Source organism: Paralichthys olivaceus, chromosome 12 (assembly GCF_024713975.1).
Source record: "Paralichthys olivaceus isolate ysfri-2021 chromosome 12, ASM2471397v2, whole genome shotgun sequence".
NCBI classification, from domain to species: Eukaryota; Metazoa; Chordata; class Actinopteri; order Pleuronectiformes; family Paralichthyidae; genus Paralichthys; species Paralichthys olivaceus.
In genome coordinates, this window is record NC_091104.1 from 23,151,368 (window position 1) to 23,172,084 (window position 20,717).

The 20,717-nt window shown below is 40.8% G+C and overlaps 1 protein-coding gene across 3 annotated transcripts in view; it reads left to right on the top strand.

The window, feature by feature from the left end:
• The window catches only part of lingo2b (leucine rich repeat and Ig domain containing 2b), a 36,481-nt gene extending 16,212 nt beyond the window's left edge, over positions 1 to 20,269 (top strand). The window contains exons 1-2 of one of the 3 annotated variants that reach the window (XM_069536068.1): positions 13,430 to 14,251; positions 16,913 to 20,269. In XM_069536068.1, coding sequence (XP_069392169.1) covers positions 16,956 to 18,824 — 1,869 coding nt within the window. In that variant the 5' untranslated portion in view covers positions 13,430 to 14,251; positions 16,913 to 16,955 and the 3' untranslated portion in view covers positions 18,825 to 20,269. Of the gene's footprint in view, positions 1 to 13,429; positions 14,252 to 16,912 lie in introns of those variants that run through there. The other 2 variants (XM_069536067.1, XM_020084855.2) reach the window with 2 other exon arrangements.
• Positions 20,270 to 20,717: the final 448 nt, after the last annotated feature.

The window sequence follows — 20,717 nt, forward strand, 5'->3', positions numbered from 1 at the left end:
AGATGAGGCACTAATGGATGTACGCCACTAGTTCTTCTCCATCCTGTGTAAGACACAGGCTTTTCTACAGAGGCCCCTTTGTCCTCAGCTCCGCCGTATTGATTTTCTGGCATATGCTTGGTTTTCTTGAACGGTACAATTTGTAAGATTCATAATGTTAGGACAGCTTAGCTACTGCACATATCAGCCAGAGTCTGCAGGAGGGGAAAAAGAAAAACGCTTGGCTTCACATTGCCAAAAAGGAGCCAGTTAAAATTATTTTCTGTGCTACCTTCTCAGCTAAATGTTCTTTAAACTAGCTTTCCCCTTGAGATTTGCTTTTTTTAGGATAGCGTTTCGGTGCTTACATGAGGGAAACACTGTTTAAACACATATAATAGTTCTCCTCTCTCCTCACACTTTCCTGAGCCAACATGAAGCGTACTCATCGTGCAGCGGAGGAAATTCTGCTTCTCACCTCAAAGCTTTCAAGTGGATATCAGACTGTGCATAATGTTTTAGAATATTTAGGCATGCATGTGAATGTGAGGCAGCCTGGGATTTCAGTGCATTTAGCAAACATTTAACTGGTCCAAACCAGCTCCATTCCCAACAGGGTTCACATTTGCTTGTCTCTCTGTCTGTATTTACAGGCAGCCAATTATGTGGCAGGTATAAAAGGCAGGTAATATCCTGTGACAGCAGCCAGTGAACACACACACACACTCACACACACACACACACACACACACACTCACAAACACACACAGATCTAATTTGATGCTGGTACGTTTAGTATGTGGATCCGCAGTGTGGCGTAAACAAATGAAAAGAGAAGAGTTTCTGTCTTAGTCACAGAGAGCCTCAGGCTTATGTCTCAACTTTAGTGGGAGATGCAGTAGTAGACTGCAGTCAGTGCTTCTACTGCAGGAACAAACTTAGAGAGAGCAGAGGTACTAACTAGTTATTGATCCTGATCAGTGTACAAACTGCAACAATTGCCATCAGAAATGATGTCAGGAGGAGATCAGAGGGGAGTTTTATAAGGACAAATGAACTCACTTTTTAAATAGACTGAATGAGGAAATTAATCAGCAGCAATTTTAACAATTGATTATTCAATTAACTCAGGGAGAAAAACAAAACCTTTGCTTGTTACAACTTCTGACATGAGGGGATTTGCTGCATATTACGTCTTTTGTGCAAAGCAGAGCTGCTGGAAATGAAGAGCAGGGGTTGCTGAGAGAAAGTCTACATAATGATATAATTTGAAATGCAGGGCAAAAGTGCAACAATCTGAATTGTTCTATTAAATGAATGGCCAACACTTTACACCATTTTTATACTGCATTTTATAGTGCAACAGACAGCAAACCTTTCAACTGAAGAAACCAGAGATGCTGTTACCATCATGATTCTTTCAGTTAGTGCCAAATATTATTTTCATCATGTGTGCATCAGACAAGTTAAACAGAAAATAAAATATTAAAATAAAAAACGGGTGGGTGGTTACTACTATGCTTCCTTCAATGTTACTCTCGAAAATACATTTTTGCCCTGTAATTACAGTCCTTCGCCTGTTAGGGGTGCTGCAGCCTCCTCAGCACCCCTACCTCCCTGTCACAAGGGTTGTAGGTGGGTAGGAGGTTTGGATTGGGCGTTTTGATTCATTACGTGTTTGACCTAAAGATGCAGTTCACAATGTCTTCATCTAAAATGGCGGACTGCGGGGAACCGAGACGATGATCTCAGTGGCCACAGTACATTAGAACTGATGCCATTCAAGCGACGTGCCTCTCAGCCATCTGTCTGGTGTCCAAGTGTTTGTAGTGATTCTGAATTGTTAAAGTTATTGCACCGTCAAGAGATTTGAAACTGCTACAGCTCAAATTCAATGTCTGTGACAGGCATTGTCTCAACAACAATAGCAACCGGGGCTGGTGGGTATTGTAGTGTTAAGAGAAAAAACTGTGTTACAATCAGTGAGGCCTGGCAGAGCATTGAGAGAAGAAAAGAGGCCGAGGTCTTTTTCTGTATCGCCTGTGAGACGGCAGCATCTTGTGTTGTCTTTTATTCTCTCTCTCAACAAAAAAGCCAACACAATTAACCACTTATTGCAGGACTGCTACAAGCAAACAAATGTTACCGTCATTTACCATTAATAAGACAACCATCAGGTTCATCACTATATCAAAATGATGTAGAAATAGTTACCCTAATGTCAATCTCTGGTCCATCAGCTATCGTCTGATGACGATTTAGTCTCTGGGGGAACTGGCCACTATTTTGGGGCTTCTGGCATAGGCAGTGGATATCTGGTCCAAGACTCTGTCTCCCATTGTGCACTGTTTTAAGTCCAACAAATCCACACTAGTCGAACATTTCTTTTTGTAGGTGGTTTAGCTCCAGATGCCATTTTGGCTAATCTGTGTTAATAGCTGTGTGTATAGGAAAAGCAGATCAATTAGAAAAGCCAAGAGCTGATGCACTTCAATCAACGTGTTCCGCCTCTTCTGTTCTCCACACGGACTGTCTACCTGCAAGTAACCAAACCCAATAGCTTGTCCCTCGCCTACAGATTCACATGCAGAATCTGGTTATAGACATGTCATGCCCTCCTGTAAACTTTGAAAAGGCTGTTTTGGCCCCTTTTGAAGGAAGCAGACTTTTTATGTTATGGACGTTTGAGTTTTCATTTTCTGTTTTAATTTGAAACTTGCTTGCTACTTCCTCTACTTCCTGTCTTTGTCCTGCTTCCTGCCCATATGATTGTCTTCACCTGTCCTGATGTGTTTCAGTGTTCAGTTATCCCTGCATTCCCAGTGTATAAATTTTGTGGCCTTTTGGATTTTCCGTTTGTCTCCCTGCATTCCAGTGACTGTAAATCTGTTTATTTAACTCAACATTATTTCTTTACTGCTAAGTCTGTCATGTGCATTTGGGTCCTGCAAACATAAAACCCTAACGTATTAGTATTTACCCTAATGTTTCAAAATGAGTTGGTACATAACATAATTATTGCCATTGGTGTCGCCAAAGAGAATGACATCTTCCAGACCCTATATACAGTGTAATCAAATATATAATCAAGTTGATGCTGGAAGAGTTTGGGCCCCAATGGAGCCCAGTCCAGTCTGTTGAGTAGAGATGCTGAAAATATACAAGCAAAGTCATTTAGAGGGTTAGAAAATGCTAAAACCTCAGTGTGGATATATTCGATCCCTGCCTTAAACTTTGATTTTCATACTGACGTTGTTGATCCGTGTAACTGACAAAAAGTGACCTTTCATCCAAATCTGATTTACTCTTTCAACAGTACATAAGACCACCTCACTGTTGATGTTTGTGTTGTTGATTAACTTCCACTAAATGTCAGCCGAGCTAACATTGTCCATGCTGATCGTGGTGTCAGACTCCGTCAGAAGTGTCTGACGAAAATGGCGTTCTCCCTTTCACTCCAATGTCACCCTGGCTCTCGCCCTGAATTGAATTCCTCCGGAGCTGCAGTGAATTCACTGATGTGACAGAGGAGATTGCTAATCCGTCAGAATGATTTGGTGACAGGCGAAAGTGCTAATCCTCCCATGTTATTCAATGCCAGCGAGGACGGCCAAATCCCTCGCAGACGCTCTGATATAAAAAGAGATGACGCTAACTAAACGGCTCTCCAGGAAAATGATAGGAGGGTCTGGGGGCAAGTTCACGCTTCCAGTACACACTGATATTAACACAGCCAATATTTACTGCTGCGCTCGTAAATATCTTGATTCTCAGCCAGAACCTTTCATTATGTGCTGACTGACAGCAGAGCGGAGAGACATTTTGTTCCTCAGATGAATAGAAATCGTGGATCTGGGAATCATCGCTCTATGTGAGATTTAAAAACCTCTGGGAGACAATTCTCAAACTTACTTTTGGGTAAAAGTTGTATTTTTCCAGCAAACTGACCCACTTTTCAGATATAATATAAAGTTTGAATTCACATAACATTCAGGGATCATCAATAAATGATTTCTACAACTCTGATTAAGATAAAAAGCATTAATAGACTTAAAAAATATGTCTTCTCTCACAAAAGTTTAAATTCCTAATACCTAATTTATAAATGTACTTACTGAAGATCTTCTGCTGCATCTTATTCTGCCAGAATTCAAACTGTTCTGAAGTCAGTGAGAACATGTAACAGCTTTGGCACAAAAAGACCACAAGTTCAATGGTCTGAATGAAAAAGTTGCTGCTCTAGAAATCAGCCCAACATTCAGCCTTTCATCACATTCTTGATATTAATAATTGCTTGCAGGCTAAATTACTAGCTAGAAATAGAGAAGATGAATACAGAGAAAAGTCTAGTCTAGTTTGTAAGGGGAGGAAACCTTTCAGGGAACGAGAGGCGTTCTAACTAATGTTAATAATACAGCTGGCAGGGTTTCAACTGAAATTATTTATATCTAAATTAGAAAATGTATCCACTAACTAGTCTCCTCTTTTTTATTCTGCAAATGAACTCAGAACTGCTTTTCAAAATGCAGGAGGTAATTACCTATTTATTATTAACTGCAGGCCTCTTATTCAGAGATGAATCATATTTTCTCACCGAATAAGAGGTCTGACGCTCGGAGCGAATGAACTGGAGAAATCTGACAACTAAAGAACTAGCAATATATAGAGTATGATTACAGAGCCTGCACGTAGAAACAGACAGATAAAGGAATGCATTTTGGGAAAGAAGCTTATTTACTCTGTTGAGAGTTATATGAGAAGATCAACATCATTCTGTCTGTCTCTTAAAGGACACAATGTTTTTCAGTTTCTTTCCTCCGGTGTGATATATGTCTTTTGGTGTATGTAAAAGTTCTGCAAAGTTAAAGCCCTATGAGACAAATTGTTCTTTGTGAATATGGACAATACAAATAACATTTGATTGATTTATTAAGAAGCCCAAAATCCATAGTAAAGAGAGCTCCTGCTCCTGAAGCTCCTGAAACGTTTGGTCAGTAGCCCAGCCGATACTTCCTCACCATTGTGACGTCATCAGGATCGCCCACATTTGCATAATTTGCCAAGCAGATAACTTGACACACCCCTTTCCTGACATGTTCACCTATAGCTATAGCGTGCCTTCAGAACTCAGTATTTACAAAGGCTACTTGTTTATCAGGACCAAACTTTTATATTTTCTAATCAGATGAGGATATTTGATGAATGTGTAACTAGTCTAGTGCCCACACTTTGCAAATTCGTCTCTGGTGGTTTGCATGAACAGGGCGCACTGGGATGGAGTTACAATTTCTGTTTCCGTTTGCCCCTGTTTATGAGGTCCCATGCAGTTTTCAAATGAGTCGACTTTCCATTGTTCTCATTTTCTCTGAAGCCTTTAGAACCATCTGTTGAATCTTAAAATCAAGGATGGACTTTAATCAATACTTGGAATCGATACGGGCACCATATAATTGCTACAGGCTCCTACAAGGACAGTACAAATGCCTCCCTTGACTTTTGTGGCAAACATAAAACTGTTGTCAACAAGACTATTCAGCATCAACAGGCTCTTTCCCCCTTTTAGTTTAATAGCTGACAAATAGATGTAAGTTAACGCTTGAACATTTAAAGAAGCGATTCCTCTTTGCCGTTGTAGATTCGTATCCTCTTAAATTAATACGATTTGAAGGAAACCACAGGGGTTCATTAAAGTTGAAATTTTAAATCATGTGTTTTCTTTGGTTAAGTAAAACCTTGTATTCAGTATGGTTGGTAGGATTTCTGTCAAGCTTAACAGAAGATAATCCTAACCCTTACCCCAGCTGCAGGAAGCCTCGGCTGGCTCGCCAACAAACTGATGAAACTTGCATCTAAACATTAATGCTGTTTTTGAAACACATTACATGGAAGTGGTTTGCAGGAGATAACGTTAGAATGTGTGCAGGAAAAGTCTGGTTCGATACGCTGAGACAAATCTTATTGTGGTGAATGGGGAAAGGGCCAATGAATCTGTGGTGGTATACATCTACCATGAAAAATGGATGAGTTCTACCTCTGAGACTAAAATTAGACAGAAACCTAATATGGTGGGTGTCCTTCAAGTAACACTGGTTTATAAGCAACAACAAGGGAGAGAGAGGGTGAGGAATATATGCTACTCCACAAAACACTTGCCAAGATAGGTAGGGAAACGTAATGCCGGTCGACACACTGTGGAAAATCTGATTATTTATTTTGCAGGAAACCTAAGCAGCCTTAGAAATAAAGCAATGGCATCATCTCAAGCAATCATTTCATACGATATGATTACTGTGTGACTGTCCTTCAATGACAATGGTGCTGAGGTAGAATATAAAATGGCGCAAAGGAGAAATATGCAATGTATGAATATTGATGCAAATTTTCCAGTACCATCAGATACAGATGTGAGGGTGTTTGGAAAAAAGAATTCATCGACCTTAATAGACTTCAAGGTTCTTTAGCTTGTGGTTCTGAAGCAGCAACCAAGTTATTAATAACTTGCTTTAAAGAAAAACTTTTGCACATTTGTGTCCTCTGCACATTATTTTCTATCTGTATGATGTATACCAATTATATTCTTCCATATATATATATATATATATATTACTGGTATTTGGTATACTTTTGGGAAAGTATACTTATTTATATACTGTATACTCATAATGATATATCAGTCTATATATGCATATATGTATATATGTTTCAATATATTCTTATACATAATATACATATACAGTATACATCCTTGTGCAGTCGTCGTATGCCACTGCACTTAACTCAAGTATTTTTGTCTTTAGTGAAAGATGTACATGTATTCTTTGTGTTGTTATTTTTTATTTCATTGCCTGTTATATTCTATTTTATACTTTCACGTGTTGTCTTGTGTATCGACTATCTGCTACTGTAACAAGTGAGTTTCCCTGGCGTGGGATCAGTAAAGTCTTATCTAATCTGTTATCTTACATAAAGAAACTAAGGTTTCATGGTTTATTAACTTCTCAATAAATGCCCTTAATTATTATCTTTATTTATTATCATAAACTCATCAACAAGTCATAACCTTCCTCAAAGTAGTTTTTGTGGCCTGAAGCCCTTTTGAGACATTCCCTGCGTCATGTGTCCTTTACGTAAATGTTTGTTACACCCTTATCTAGTCATTAACAGAAAGCACCACTATGAGAGGGCGTCGTCAATGCTGAGAAATATTAATATGCATGAAGAAGCGTGTTTCGATTTGTCATTATTTTTGACTTAATTAATGACCATTGTCAGTACAAGGAACACAAGGAACACATGCCCCCTTTGCTCATGCATGGCTTACATCTTTAATTTTTTTGTTTATTTAACATTTACTCCACTTTTTTAATGCTCTGCAGCACTCAGGCTTAAATTGACGAGACATTAAAGTACATCCGTTAAGTCATAAAGTTGATGCAGTGGGAGCCTGAGCAACAAGCCACACATGCAGAAGAGCAGCCTCAGCACTCGTTATGTTTGTGTCCACTATGCACTGTCCTGTTAGATAAGGTTAAGTCTTCATAACTCAAGAGAAGGGTTTCAGGCTCTGCAGCTGCCAAAGCTCCTTTTTGTTCAACACCCAGTCTCTTAATACACTAACTTAATGTCGGAATAATCTGAAAAATGACTTCCCCACTAAGAGAATTCAACAAGTTTCTGCCGCCCTTATTTCAGGATGTAATTTTGAATCCATTGTACAATGTTGCACTTCTTCTCACAAGTGGCGAGTGTTAACTGGTGGTGTCCAGCAATGTAAGCGTTTATTTATTTATTTGAGGAAAAGGGCCGCACCATGAATGGCTTTGGAAGCACTTTTTATTTATTCTGACTTAACAAGCCAAAGAACAGAACCGTTGTGTACATATGTGGAGCCCCTCCACAAATTAAACAGCACAAATAAGTCAGCTAAGTATACTACAACTCTGAACCAGCAAGTAACAGAAATGTGTCGGACAAAAATGTCACAACATGGAGAGTTCCCCCAAAAGTGGATGTAGAGATACAGGACTTTACCAAACCTTTCTACATATTGACAACGGAGGCCTGTACATAACAGATAATAACTGCAAACAATACAGATGTTTTTATGATTAACATTTTAAATAATTTGTCTGTCAAGCTATAATCTTTGTCTTTGCTCCTCGATATCCTGTAAATATTGGAAAGAGGAGTCAAGGTGTTGTTTAAACACTCCAAACACATAATTACAGAAAATGTTGTTTACAGCGTATTTTGTGCACATTCTGACTTCAGAGTTCACGAACACACCGAAATCAGAGCGACTGCACAATTTGGGAAACGCGACCTTCTGAGGAGCAAGTGACTGCTCAGTCTCACTCAGCTGCCATCTGGTGCGGGGCAGTTAGTGTCTTGTGAGTTTTGTATTTGTCGACTGTGACTGGAAACAAGAACAAAGAGCAACATAGTAGGTTTTTTCGTAAAGCATTTTGAGCAGCACTTTATGTATGAAAGGTGCTGTATAAATAACATTTAATAATAATAATGATAATTCTCTGCTCTTCTCGTAATGTTGTAATTTAATCTATTGCTGTCAAACAGAGCACCTGGGTATTTAACTTCACATCTTACATTCAGTTTCTTCCATTTGATTGGAATCTGTTGAAGCTGAAGGAGATCGTTGGTCTAAATGTTTTTTTTTTTTACATTGATCCGAAAAAAGCAAACACAATGTGCCTTTAATTTCTCTCTAAATTAATCTGATGATCTTAGATTTGATGTCTGTTGGAAGTGCTTCAGAGACGTTACCGTGGCCAACCGGCTCAGATTGTCATCTCAACATTTGTGTCACAGTGACTTGGGTGTTTATTCAGACATGAAACCAAAACTGCTGTGATGTAACCTGTATGTAACACTCAGCATATCTGAAAGGACCTTGAATTTGAATTCCATATTTTAATGTGAGGAAAAAAACTGGCACAAGTTATTATGACATAATCCAGCTAAGTGGGAGGAATATTATTTCACTTTATTCATGTCCGTCGCATGGAAGCTGTGTTACAGAGTGTTTATGCTCTGTCTTTCATTACTGAAGATTGCGATGGAGAATCGTTGCGCCGGCCCTCCCGCTTCCTACCGCGATAAGCAAATGCAGAGACGTTTCTAAATCCAGAGACTGCAGGGTAAAGCAGCATCCCTCGTGAGCCTGCAGCACGGCAGACACACAACAAGCCACATGGTGGAAGACAGGATACGCTGTTGATGGCTCAACAAGGCGCCGCTTCAGAGGAAACATGGCCACTGGTGCAGAAAGGAGCTGTATAATTGGCAGAGTTTGAATGCACAAGCGCTAATTAGCTGAGGAGAACACGGTTCAACTTCCGAATTCCAGCAGCAACCTGAAAACCGCGCTGACATTTTGCACTCTGCAGGGTGGTCAGTGGGTGTGCCGCTATTCCAAGAATAGAAAATGCATTTGGCTTGTTAGTATTTGTGATGAGTACACAGGGAATTCTCATTCGTCTATAATAGATGCATTTCTAATGCTTTTGCACGATTTACATTTCAGTTGTCTTGAAGTTTTTAAGTCACGTAGCTCCTCTGCGTCTCGTTCTACATCTTAAATTATGGTATGGATATAAAACGCTAATCACCAGGGATGTTTTTTTTTAATTCATCAGACAACTTGAGTAGAACGCGTATCCCTCGTGCTTTGTTAATTATCTGTGCCACAACTGGCTTCCTCTTTGCATTAGCATCAAATTCTATGTAAGACACAGTTAGCGCCCTGTAAACGCAGCTTGCACGCACATTTGTTTGTGTGTTATATGCGTAGATACAAAAATGATTATTGGTTGAGCATCCTTGTCCTTTCAGGTCAATTATCTTACAGGGTATGTTATGTCACATGCTCACGCTGCGGCAATAATCGCCTGCATGTGAACTCTTTCATGTGAAATAATTCCATTATTCATGCCCACTATTATATCTGGAAATGAACAAAGACGAATAGTTGGGTCTGTGTTTAATATTTCACGGGGAAACAATGGGATGAATCTGGACTTTTAATGATTCCATTGATCCTAAATGGGGAAAAAAACGACTTAAAAAGAAACATGCGCTTTCTTAAAATTGTCCAAACAAGTGTAAAATGTGCATTTAACATCTTAGGTTGTAGTGAGAGTGAACGCAGTAAGATTTACGTTGAGGAAAATAATAATGACTTCTTTCCGAGGAGCTGGGTGGGAAATAATTGCGGCTATGTAAATGAATTCAAAGCCTCATGTTTGCAAGGCTGTGGGAAGAGGAGAGAGGATTTATGGACGAGATTATTATGCACCGCGAGCACCAGAAACAACTCTAGCCTTTAATGTTTTCACCTGCAACCGCACAATTTGGGGTAACTGTGCTAATAACAGTAGATTAAAGATTCAGCACTGCAGATAGAGCTTCTCACAAAAGCACTAATTTGATGGACACCTAAGGGCGAATAGTGTCCTGTCAAGCACAGTTCTGTCAATAAAATTCATTATGAATTCATTACTAATTTTGTGGCGATCGATACTGTGATTTATAGTAGAATTAAAATTTAATTGGAACAGTCCGGCTCTGTCCTTCTCAGTGTAGCGTCAGTTTGCTCGGCTTCTGTCGAAGGCCACAGGTTTGGAAAGTGGTGTGATAATGAACAGGGGTTTAAGGTGCCTGTCATGACAGATAGACCCGCAGATTAAAACCAACATGTGCACAGAGTATTGCCAGAGTATTATGGAGATCTCCTGGAAGAGCTGTAATCAGGTTTTCAAGCTGTACTCAGGTTAAAAAATAACATTAGAAACCCCAGTCAACCAAAGCAAACAAGGCTTTTATCTCATCTCATAAGCTTTTCTCGTTTCTTCGTGTGTTTCTGCTTTATTCTCCGCTCTCTTATGTTTCCCTCCTCTAGCTTTCGCTCTCACAGTGACTCATGCATCACCCTACAGCTCCTTTTCGGCTGTCAGATTTTCTACAGTTTCACTGTGACTCTAATCCAATTCAGAACCAAATCCCAAAATGCTCAACCCTGTAGGCTGCCCTTCGCGTTGACCCCCCCTCACCATTACCATTTACCCAGAATTCTGAGCGATCCTGTACGTCTTCCATCCCAGCCATGACACTGCTGGCTCTGAGTCTTTTTGAAAATATGGCTTGAAGGGAGACGACATATGAACTTGGGTTAGACTGGGTCAGGCTATCAGAGCTGTTTACTAACCAACCAGTGGGGGCATGTGCATGTTTGTTGTGCCGTAGATAACATGTCTGTGAATTGCATGAATCAGTTTTCGTGATATAACATATTTTCATAATGCTATCACATTATATAGTTGATATTGTGAACTTGCTACGGAGCAACATTAGTTTTAATTTGAAGTTGTGTGTCTGTCCGTCCAATGTGGGCCCAATATCCAGACGTATAACGAGGTCAGTCATCATTGGCAGGCTGCGGAAATAAGCCCTACTTCATTAAACTGTCGTCACTACAATTGTCGTTCACCATTTTTCGGTTCTGGGAAACTGGTCGAGCCCGTAAGTGGTAACTGATTTGCAAGTAGGGGGCATCAATCTTCGTGTTTTAGAAGGTATGTCAACAGCAACTAAATACATACATAGTATGTATGTATTTAGTTGCAGTGGTCAACGATGCACTTGCGCCAGTAACTGCAATCCTGTACAAACCATACGTACGCTCTTTTCGTGAACTTGTTCATTTTTTAAACAATCTATCAGCTCTTTGGATTCTGTTTCATTACCTCTACCAAGGAGGTTATGGTTCTGGGTGGTTTTCTGTGGCAAGGCAGTCGTCGATGCCGCACTGGGTGCACACCACACCCCTATTGGCAAGTGAAACATAAACACTTTAATAAAATAATCACTGAAGAAGAGGCTGACCAAAGTTAGCTATGAATGTCTATTTATATATAAAAGAGATACATCTTACAGGTGTCACATTTTCTTTAGCGACGGTGTGATGTTAAGCAGCATTTCACAAAAACTGCTCCTAACCTATTTCTGTGAAATTTTGTGGAGGGGTGGGGCATTACCTGAGGAAGAACACAGTAACTGTTGCAGAAATAGAATATAAAATTATCCTAGTGATGTTTTCACTGGTGTATTTCATCTAAATTGTATGAATTGTTGTTTTCTTTACTATAGAATGGGCTCTTTATATTTACATGGAGGGGGGGGTCCTCTCTGTGGAGGCCGCCATGTTTTTTATTGTCGTCCAAACTTGGGGAGCAGTCATGTCGTACACCTTTATATACAGTCTACGCTTTTACTGTATGTTTCTCTGGGCTATACATATATATATATATATATATATATATATATATATATATATATATATATATACAGTATATATATAAAGATACAGCTGAGCTAAATCACAATAAGAAGGTGTAGAAAGAAGCACATGAATAGAATCAGTCTCTCTTGCTGGTTCATTTGTTTGTGTAAGTCTGTGTGCGTGTCAAGCCTAATGTTGCAGGGAACTGTTTTACTCTAACGTCTGTGGGGTCTCTCTACGGCCATGATTTAAAATAAACACTTTCTTTATCCTTAATATAAAATATAAAGCTTTATAATGTCATACAATTAAATATCAAATTTGGCATCCTTACATGTTCTTTAAAGTTTTGCATGAATTTGAGACTACATTTCCCAGGAACTGGGTTTCACTCATCCCACGACCTGTCACTTACAGAAAGTCTGAAAAGCTTTACATGCGGTGAAAACAAAGCCCTCATCCAAACAAGCAAGTTAATCTTTGACTAATTCTGACAAAGTGCCACACAATAGATAAAGCAGAAATCTCATCTGTGTTTGAAGAAGTGACTTTGATGATTATGCCTTTAACAGATTTGCTATATGTGACGTCACTGATTTTTCCTGATATTTGTTTCTCCATGATTTTGCGTTCTTTGAAACCACTGGCCTTTAAGACAATACTTGGGGCATCTCTTATTATTATATCATATGACTGTCAGCCTTTATCAGCCATTCATTCAGTCATTCTGTAGAGGAAGAAAAGGGTCCTCAAGGCAAATAGCTGAAAAATCCAAAGAAAGAAAGAAAGACAGCGGTTGGAGGACAGTGGGCTCTGTATGCCAGATATGGATTGGGACATCAAACAGACTGCTGGTCTTCAGGAGAGTCAGAGCTACGCAGAGATCATTTCTCAAGGTTATGCACTTGTATAAGTGATGAAATAGTATTTTAATCCAAGGACATGATTGATGGTCTTTCTTTCATTTTGTCAGTGTGAATATTATATCAGGGCAGACTCATATTTTCTCTACATTTGCTCTTAAAAATCAAATATACTCACATTTTAGAAATGAGATAGTTTTTAGTGGCCTACCAGAGGAGCAATCGTTTGACCGTTTTGAGGTTTAATTTTGTACAAAGTAAAAAAAGTACTCCAGCATTGCAGCAGTCTTATTTGTCATGTGCTTTTTCCGCCACGGGTTAAATAAATGACAAGGCTTTGGTGTTTTCACTTTGCTCGGCACAGAGGGGAGAGTGTCACACAACTCTCTGTGGGATCACCACGACAGACGGACAGCAGACGGACAACTGGACTGTAATTATTAAACAGAGAGGCAGGGAGGAACAGAGGCTGACGGTTTAAGGCGGACTGATGCACAAAGAGAGAAGCAGGCTTGTAGACGGATAATAAGGTAGACAGACAGAGATAGTTACCAGAGCAGCAGATGGATGGGCAAAAAGACAGGTCGACAAATAGCAAGGCAGCCAGAGTGACGGCTCGGAAACACCTTAAACTAGCCTCCGCTCTACCAATGAATTTCCAGGACTGTAATTCTATTTGTGTGTTCCCTAAATGCGAGGACTAAAGGAATATGAAAAAAAATGTCACCCTACTTACTCTATTTCTTCCCTTTTTCATTAATTTGATTGGCAGACTATAGAGCGGATGGGAGTAAGGGCTTGTAGTTGCTGTGGCAACGGCCTGCTCTTTGTTAAAGGCTACATTCCTGGCATCTGATGTGTCTGCGCGGCGATCGATAAAAACCCAGCCTGCAGGGACTGATGAACGGACTAGGGCTTTTGCCAGGCCAGGCAGGACTGGAGAGAGAAAAGGAGTTAGGTGGAAGATGTGCGAACAGGAGGACGGAGAGATAAAACAGGGATAGATAGAAGAAAGAGGGAGAGAGGGGAGATACGGAGATGCGAGCAGTGCTGCTGCTGTTGCTGAGCCGGGCGGAGGGGTGAGTGCTGTGGGAGGAAAACGAGTGAGCAGGTGTGTGTGTGTGTGTTTGTGTGTGTGTGTGTGCATGCATGCTCCGCAGCTCCTTCATCTCAGCTATTTTCTGAATGTCACTCACTTCACTATCAAAGTAAAGCATGTGTCTGTCTGTGTGCTCATCATCTGCTTACCTTGGCAGGATCCTACTTTGCAGTGATTGACAGAGCTCTGCGAGCAGCTGAAAAAGCTTTTTAAATGCGCCTTTCATATTTCATGCATTTTCTCTGCGCCTTTACGATCGTGCATTCAAATTTCCTCCACTTGCAGACGTGTCTTATGTTTTGCACATCTAATTGGCAAAGATAGCCACGAGCAGAATACAGATACTACTGGTAATGAGGCAATTATGGTCAGCCGCTCTTTCTGCGTAGCCATCTGTCAATTCAACAACCTGTGGCTGCTGGTTTTCTGTCAAGGTCCGTGCCATTCTGAGCTGTGGAGAGACATGGCTTTCACAGAACATAATGTTCAACAGTTGAACTCCTTTCGCTCATGACCCCGTCGTTATCTCATCTCCCCGTAACACCCTCCTACCACACGCACACACGTGGCTACAGTGGCTGTGGATTGGAGCCATGTGTATGAGCAAAATGTAAAAAGAAAGCCAGGAAGCAACACCCACAGATCCAATTCATGAAATGTGCAAGAAATGACTAAATTACTGTATCACTGTAAATTGTACTAACTTCTCTATATGCTCCACAGCTCTCTTCAACCCACTGGAGTAAAGTAATGGTGGCACGAAGTTACTCTCATCTTATCTGTGACTTGTAGAGTCATAACATCATCATCAGCTGCTGCTTTTGCTGTTTGCTATATTGAGAGAGTGGCTGCAGTCATGTTGTGTTTCTCCATACTGTATAGATTAGAAATAAAATGAATTTAACATGAGATAAAACTTCACTGATTGCTGTTGGAAAAGCCTTTCATGAAAAAAGCTAAAAAAAATACCAAGCAGTGTAAGGAAACTGGAAGAGTGATGAAGAAACCGTAGCCAGGATTATGTAAATTTATGCATGTGTTATTTTTCTTGAATTTATTGCTTGCTCTCCTCTGATTTAATATCGAATTCAGGCAATCTGACTTCTGTGACCTATTCTGGTATCTGATTTACACATTAGATCAACATATTATACCTTTCTGTAATCCTTAAGATGTTTTCTAACCGCTTCAGCAGAAAGAATGGAGATATCATACTGAGAGGAGACATGACACAGCTTTTAGTGTTCTTTGTGCCAAAAAAGAAAACTCTGCCAGAGTTTGATAATCTGGCAAAGGTCACTTTGTTATTTGGGACACTTGTATTAGACTTTAATAAAAAGCCTAAACCACTTTGCTTTATTCGTGCCCAGTTAAATCCTACCAATTTTTAAGCATTATGAAAAAAGGACAGAAAGCTGAATAAGAAAATGTATTTTATTCAAAGAAATGCCATTAACTCATATAACCGTATAACAGTCCTATTTTTTCATAAAGAACTATCTTAAATTTAAACATTCTATTAAATTGTTCTATTCTTATCATTTTATGGATTCAAATTTAATCAACAGCAAGCAAAAATAGACACACTGTATTTACCATTAACTCCTGTCTGACAACTGCAGATCCTCTGCTACATCATTACTTTATCTTTTTTTTTACTTCATATTTCCCCATTTAGAGAATTTAGCTGACTGTCCCAGATTAGCCAAAGCATGCTGTCCGACATTATCAATCAGATTTGATGAAAAATCTAAACATAATTTGATAACAATTAGGAACACTGTCTTATTTATGACACATTTATATTCTTTACATTCATCTTGTCAGAATCTTATGTCATTGACCTTGTCGTACAATTCCAAGGGGGAGCTTCTGATTGACATTTGCCCCATCTCTTTCTGTGACATGACTACCATGCAAAATTATATTAAATATCCTGTTGAATATATTTTGTTGGATGTCCCAGACTACCCCAATTCACCCAATTATATATATTGATACACAGTGATACATACATTCACGCTTAAACACAACATTGTTGCATCATTAAGAAATCCTATATGTTCGGTTCCATTCATCCTATACTGGAGTTATGTGGGTCAAGCCAATGCTGCTGTAATCTCTGTGGACTGATTTACAGATATTTCCTGTTTAGTTTGACGCTTGCCACATGTTCCATTTCCTACCCACCCCACCCCCCGCTACACACACACTCATATATATATATATATATATATATATATATATTGTGTACACTCCATTATCTGTGACGCAGAATACACAGTAGCACACACGCAGGCACAACAAATCCACATGGGCACTTGGCCCTCTCTAACGAGGGTCATTTCTCGCCATTGAGCTGAAACATCTTCCATTCTCGTAAAACATCTCCAGTTAGCCTCCTGCAACCTTTTGTGCTAACACACTGAAGAACATTCACATTTTTTCTGCAGCTGATATTTCTCTCGCCGTGTCTCACCCTGCTGTGAATTTCTGTTAAGTCCTCATTGCTAGGAAACGGAAGAGTTCATTAAGAGAGAAAAGACTTTAGACAGACAGTGTAAAAGGTTGAAAATGTAAGAAGGTTTGGGACCTGCAGGTTAAGACAGTCTGAGTTGAGATGAGTATGCAGCAGTCTAACATGGTTTTTTGTTCTTGTATTGTGTCTTGTAGGGCTTATTCGTGATGGTGCTCTGTATGGACAAGAAGCTGTGCCATGACAGAGGGCAACGCGGGTAAAAGAGACATGCGACACCCAGCCCCGCAGCACTGCCACCTCATCCTGGGTGGGGCCTTGGTGCTTCTCCTGGTCAGCACAGCCCTGAGCTGCCCCGCCCGATGTGAGTGCTCCGCCCAAAGCAAGTCGGTTAGTTGCCACCGCAAGCGCCTGCCCACTATCCCCGAAGGCATCCCCATTGAAACGCGCGTCCTGGACCTCAGCAAGAACAAACTACGCATCGTCACGCCAGATAACTTCTCTTCATTCCAGCAGCTGGAGGACCTGGATCTCAGTGACAACCTCATCAGTGTGGTAGAGCCTGGCTCATTTCGCTCTCAGCTTGCTCTACGTTCGCTAAGCTTCCGCAGTAACGTGCTTCAGCTGGTTCCTGCTGGTGTTCTATCCGGCCTGACCAACCTCACCCGCCTTGACCTCAGCCACAACCGACTGGTGGTTCTCCTGGATCATGCCTTCCAAGATCTGCGCAGGTTGACATCCCTGGAGGTGGGTGATAATGAGCTAGTTTTCATCTCTCAGCGGGCTTTTACAGGATTACTTGGACTCCAAATTCTGATCCTGGAACGTTCCAACCTGACCGTGGTCCCTACTGATGCCCTAGCACATCTGCACAGCCTGGTCGAACTGCGCATGCGCTACCTGAGCATTAGTTTTTTAAAGCCTTTCTCCTTTAAGAGGTTGTCTCATCTCCGCAGACTAGAGATTGATTACTGGCCCTGGCTGGACACGCTACCCCCCCTCTCACTGCATGGACTCAACCTCACAATGTTGTTCATAACCAACACAAACCTGTCTGCCTTCCCCGGCGCAGCGCTGCGTAACCTGCCCTACCTCACACATCTCAACTTGTCTAACTGTCGCATCCAGCACATCCATCAGGGAGAGCTGGGCCAACTCCCACATCTGCTGGAGCTCCGCCTCCAAGGGGCTCAGCTGCTTTCTATTGAGCCGTTTGCTTTTGTGGGCCTCAAATCGTTGCAACTATTGGATGTGTCACAGAACCGCCTGGACTCTCTGGAGAGGGGAGTGTTTGCCTCACCAGAGAGCCTCCAGAGGCTTTGTCTGGGAGGAAACCCATTAGTGTGCGACTGCAGATTGCTTTGGCTGCTCAATAGCCACAAGCCCCCCTCTCTGCAGATTCTGGATGTCCAGCCTGAGTGCACTGCCCCCGAGCACCTCCTTGGGAAAAACCTGCGTGACCTCAAGGAGCCTCTGGTGTCCAGGTACATGACCTGCACTAAACCACGGATTGGGCCCAACACGACCCAGTTGCTGATGGCTGATGAGGGTCAGCCTGCCCGCCTCAGCTGCATGGCAGAGGGAGCGCCGCAGCCCTCTGTGGTCTGGATTACACCTCACAGACGCTATGTCACAGCCAAGAGCATTGGTAGGGTGGAAGTCCAACCAGATGGTACCCTGGAGATCAAGGCAGCAGAGCTGCATGACAGCGGGGTGTACTTGTGTATTGCCAGTAACCCTGCTGGCAATGCTAGTCTGTCAGCCTCTTTAGCTGTGAAGAGCCTGAGTATTGGGGACAGATCTCCCTACAGCAACAGGAGCTCAAACTATTTGACAGACTCTAACAGCACATGGGGGAATGGGACAGTACTGTATAACATGACAGTCCCTATAGACATTAAGACTATCATTATATCTACAGCCATGGGCTGCCTGTCCTTCCTAGGTGTTGTTGTGTTCTGCTTCCTGCTTCTGTTCGCCTGGAGCCGGGGGAAAGGACGCCATAAGAGCAACTTTGATATTGAATATGTCCCTCGCAAATCCAACGGGGCAGCAGCTGAGGTGACAGAAACAAGCGGCCCGAGACGGGTCAACATGAAAATGATTTGATCATACGATAACAACACAGTACACACATATCAGTTAAAAAAATGTTTTTTCTATAACACAGTGGATTTGTGACAAACGACATTGATGTACTATTATAGTGGGTGTCAATATGACGGTGATCTAGTGAAAAAGTGGACATGTGAATATACAAAGTGATACATGAAACTGTGGACGTGTTTATATGAAATAATGTTCTCATAAAGTACATTGAATATACTAGTATAACCAACATATCAATATGGGAGTGATATAGTGCTGCACTAGGCATGTGTTTCAGTGGTGATGTGATGAGTAATGATGTTGTCGACTCACCGTGACATCAAGGTGAAGGAAGGAGCCGCTGGGAGTGACAGGGGACATCTTCGCGTGGCAGTAGAACTATCATCGCTGCAACATGTCAGAACTAAATTGTCTAAAACCCATTTTAGCTGCAGTGTGAAAGGGGTGCGTGTTGTGTTCATGTGTGCGCGCATGTGTGTATGCGTGAGTGCATCGGTGTGCGCATGTTGCATTCGTGTGTTTCTTTGTGCATGTGCACGCATTGCCTTTCTTGTTGGACAGAACAATGAAAATGAATGAAAGGGTCCAAAGCATTTTTCCAGGCCTTTGTTCTTGTTGGGTCATTGTAACAACAGTATTGTCAATGTTGAGTAAAACAAAGGATTATCTATGTTTGTATGCAAACTCACAATGATCATATTCAAGAGAAATGCTGCATAAATTTTGAAATAGGTCACTGTCCCCTCTGGAACGACTCCAACAGGGATTTTTTTAAACTCAAGGAAATGTTAGTGTGAAACCCGAGCTTTGTCTTTACTATAGAGCTCACTTTGCACTGGACACGTTTCCTGAGAAATAGCAGTAGTCAGTGGTGTTATTACTCTGGAAAGGCTTCCAGCTATAGAAATGGCATGTTAAACCCACTGTATACATCATAATAAATCATGGGCAGATTTTCCTGCCACACAAATCCCTTGATATAATATAAAAGAGACTGTGACCAGACACAATGGCAAAGATTTACCGTCTGGTGCCCTCTTTGGGACGAGACAAAGTTGATCTTCACAGATTTATAGGTTGAATTTCCCAATTCCCCACCTCTTGCATTTTTCTTTGATCGCGCCACTCCAAGCTAGCGTGACGGGATTCTTTCCTGGGGCACCAAGGGGTTCTGGGTATTTATTAGATGGCAATTTGAAAGTTGTAGTGGAATCTTGTATTGTTAAGTTTTTTCTTCTTTTTTTTGAAAATGTTTTCAATGTTTATGGGGAAAAAATTAAATTAAGGGTTAATTCTTTGTATTGCAGGGACGTGGGTGTTAAACTTGTGATCTTGTTGTGATAAAATGTCCAAGGTTGTATAATTGTTTTCATATGACAAATTTATGGGTATATTTTCAAATTGAAATAAATCTTAATCATACCCCTAAGATTTGAGTCCTAGTAGTTTAAATTTTGTTAAGTGACTTGGGTGGTGTTTTAAATTATCTATATATAATAGTGTTTTTATGTTTGGCCTACTCATTATTTCTTATTCTACTATAATGTATTTTATTTAAAGGTATCTACAAGTAACTACCTTAAGTGATTTGATTTCTCTGTTACTAGGTATTGTAGGAATACAGCACAGTACTGACTTTAACAGTGACATTTTCCCTCACATGGTCAGAACAATAGACAGGACCCCATCCGTCTGTTTATGTGTCCTTGGACCCTTTCGGCTGTTTTTACAGCGAACTGTATATGTCATGTCTGAAAAGGTAAAGAGGCTGATAAAAGAAGAAATGATTCATCTTCCACTCAGATGGCACTGGTATTAATACACTCGTAAACCTTGAGCCATATATATTCATTTTCTTTAAAGGTTATAATCTAAATTTGTCCATGAATTTTG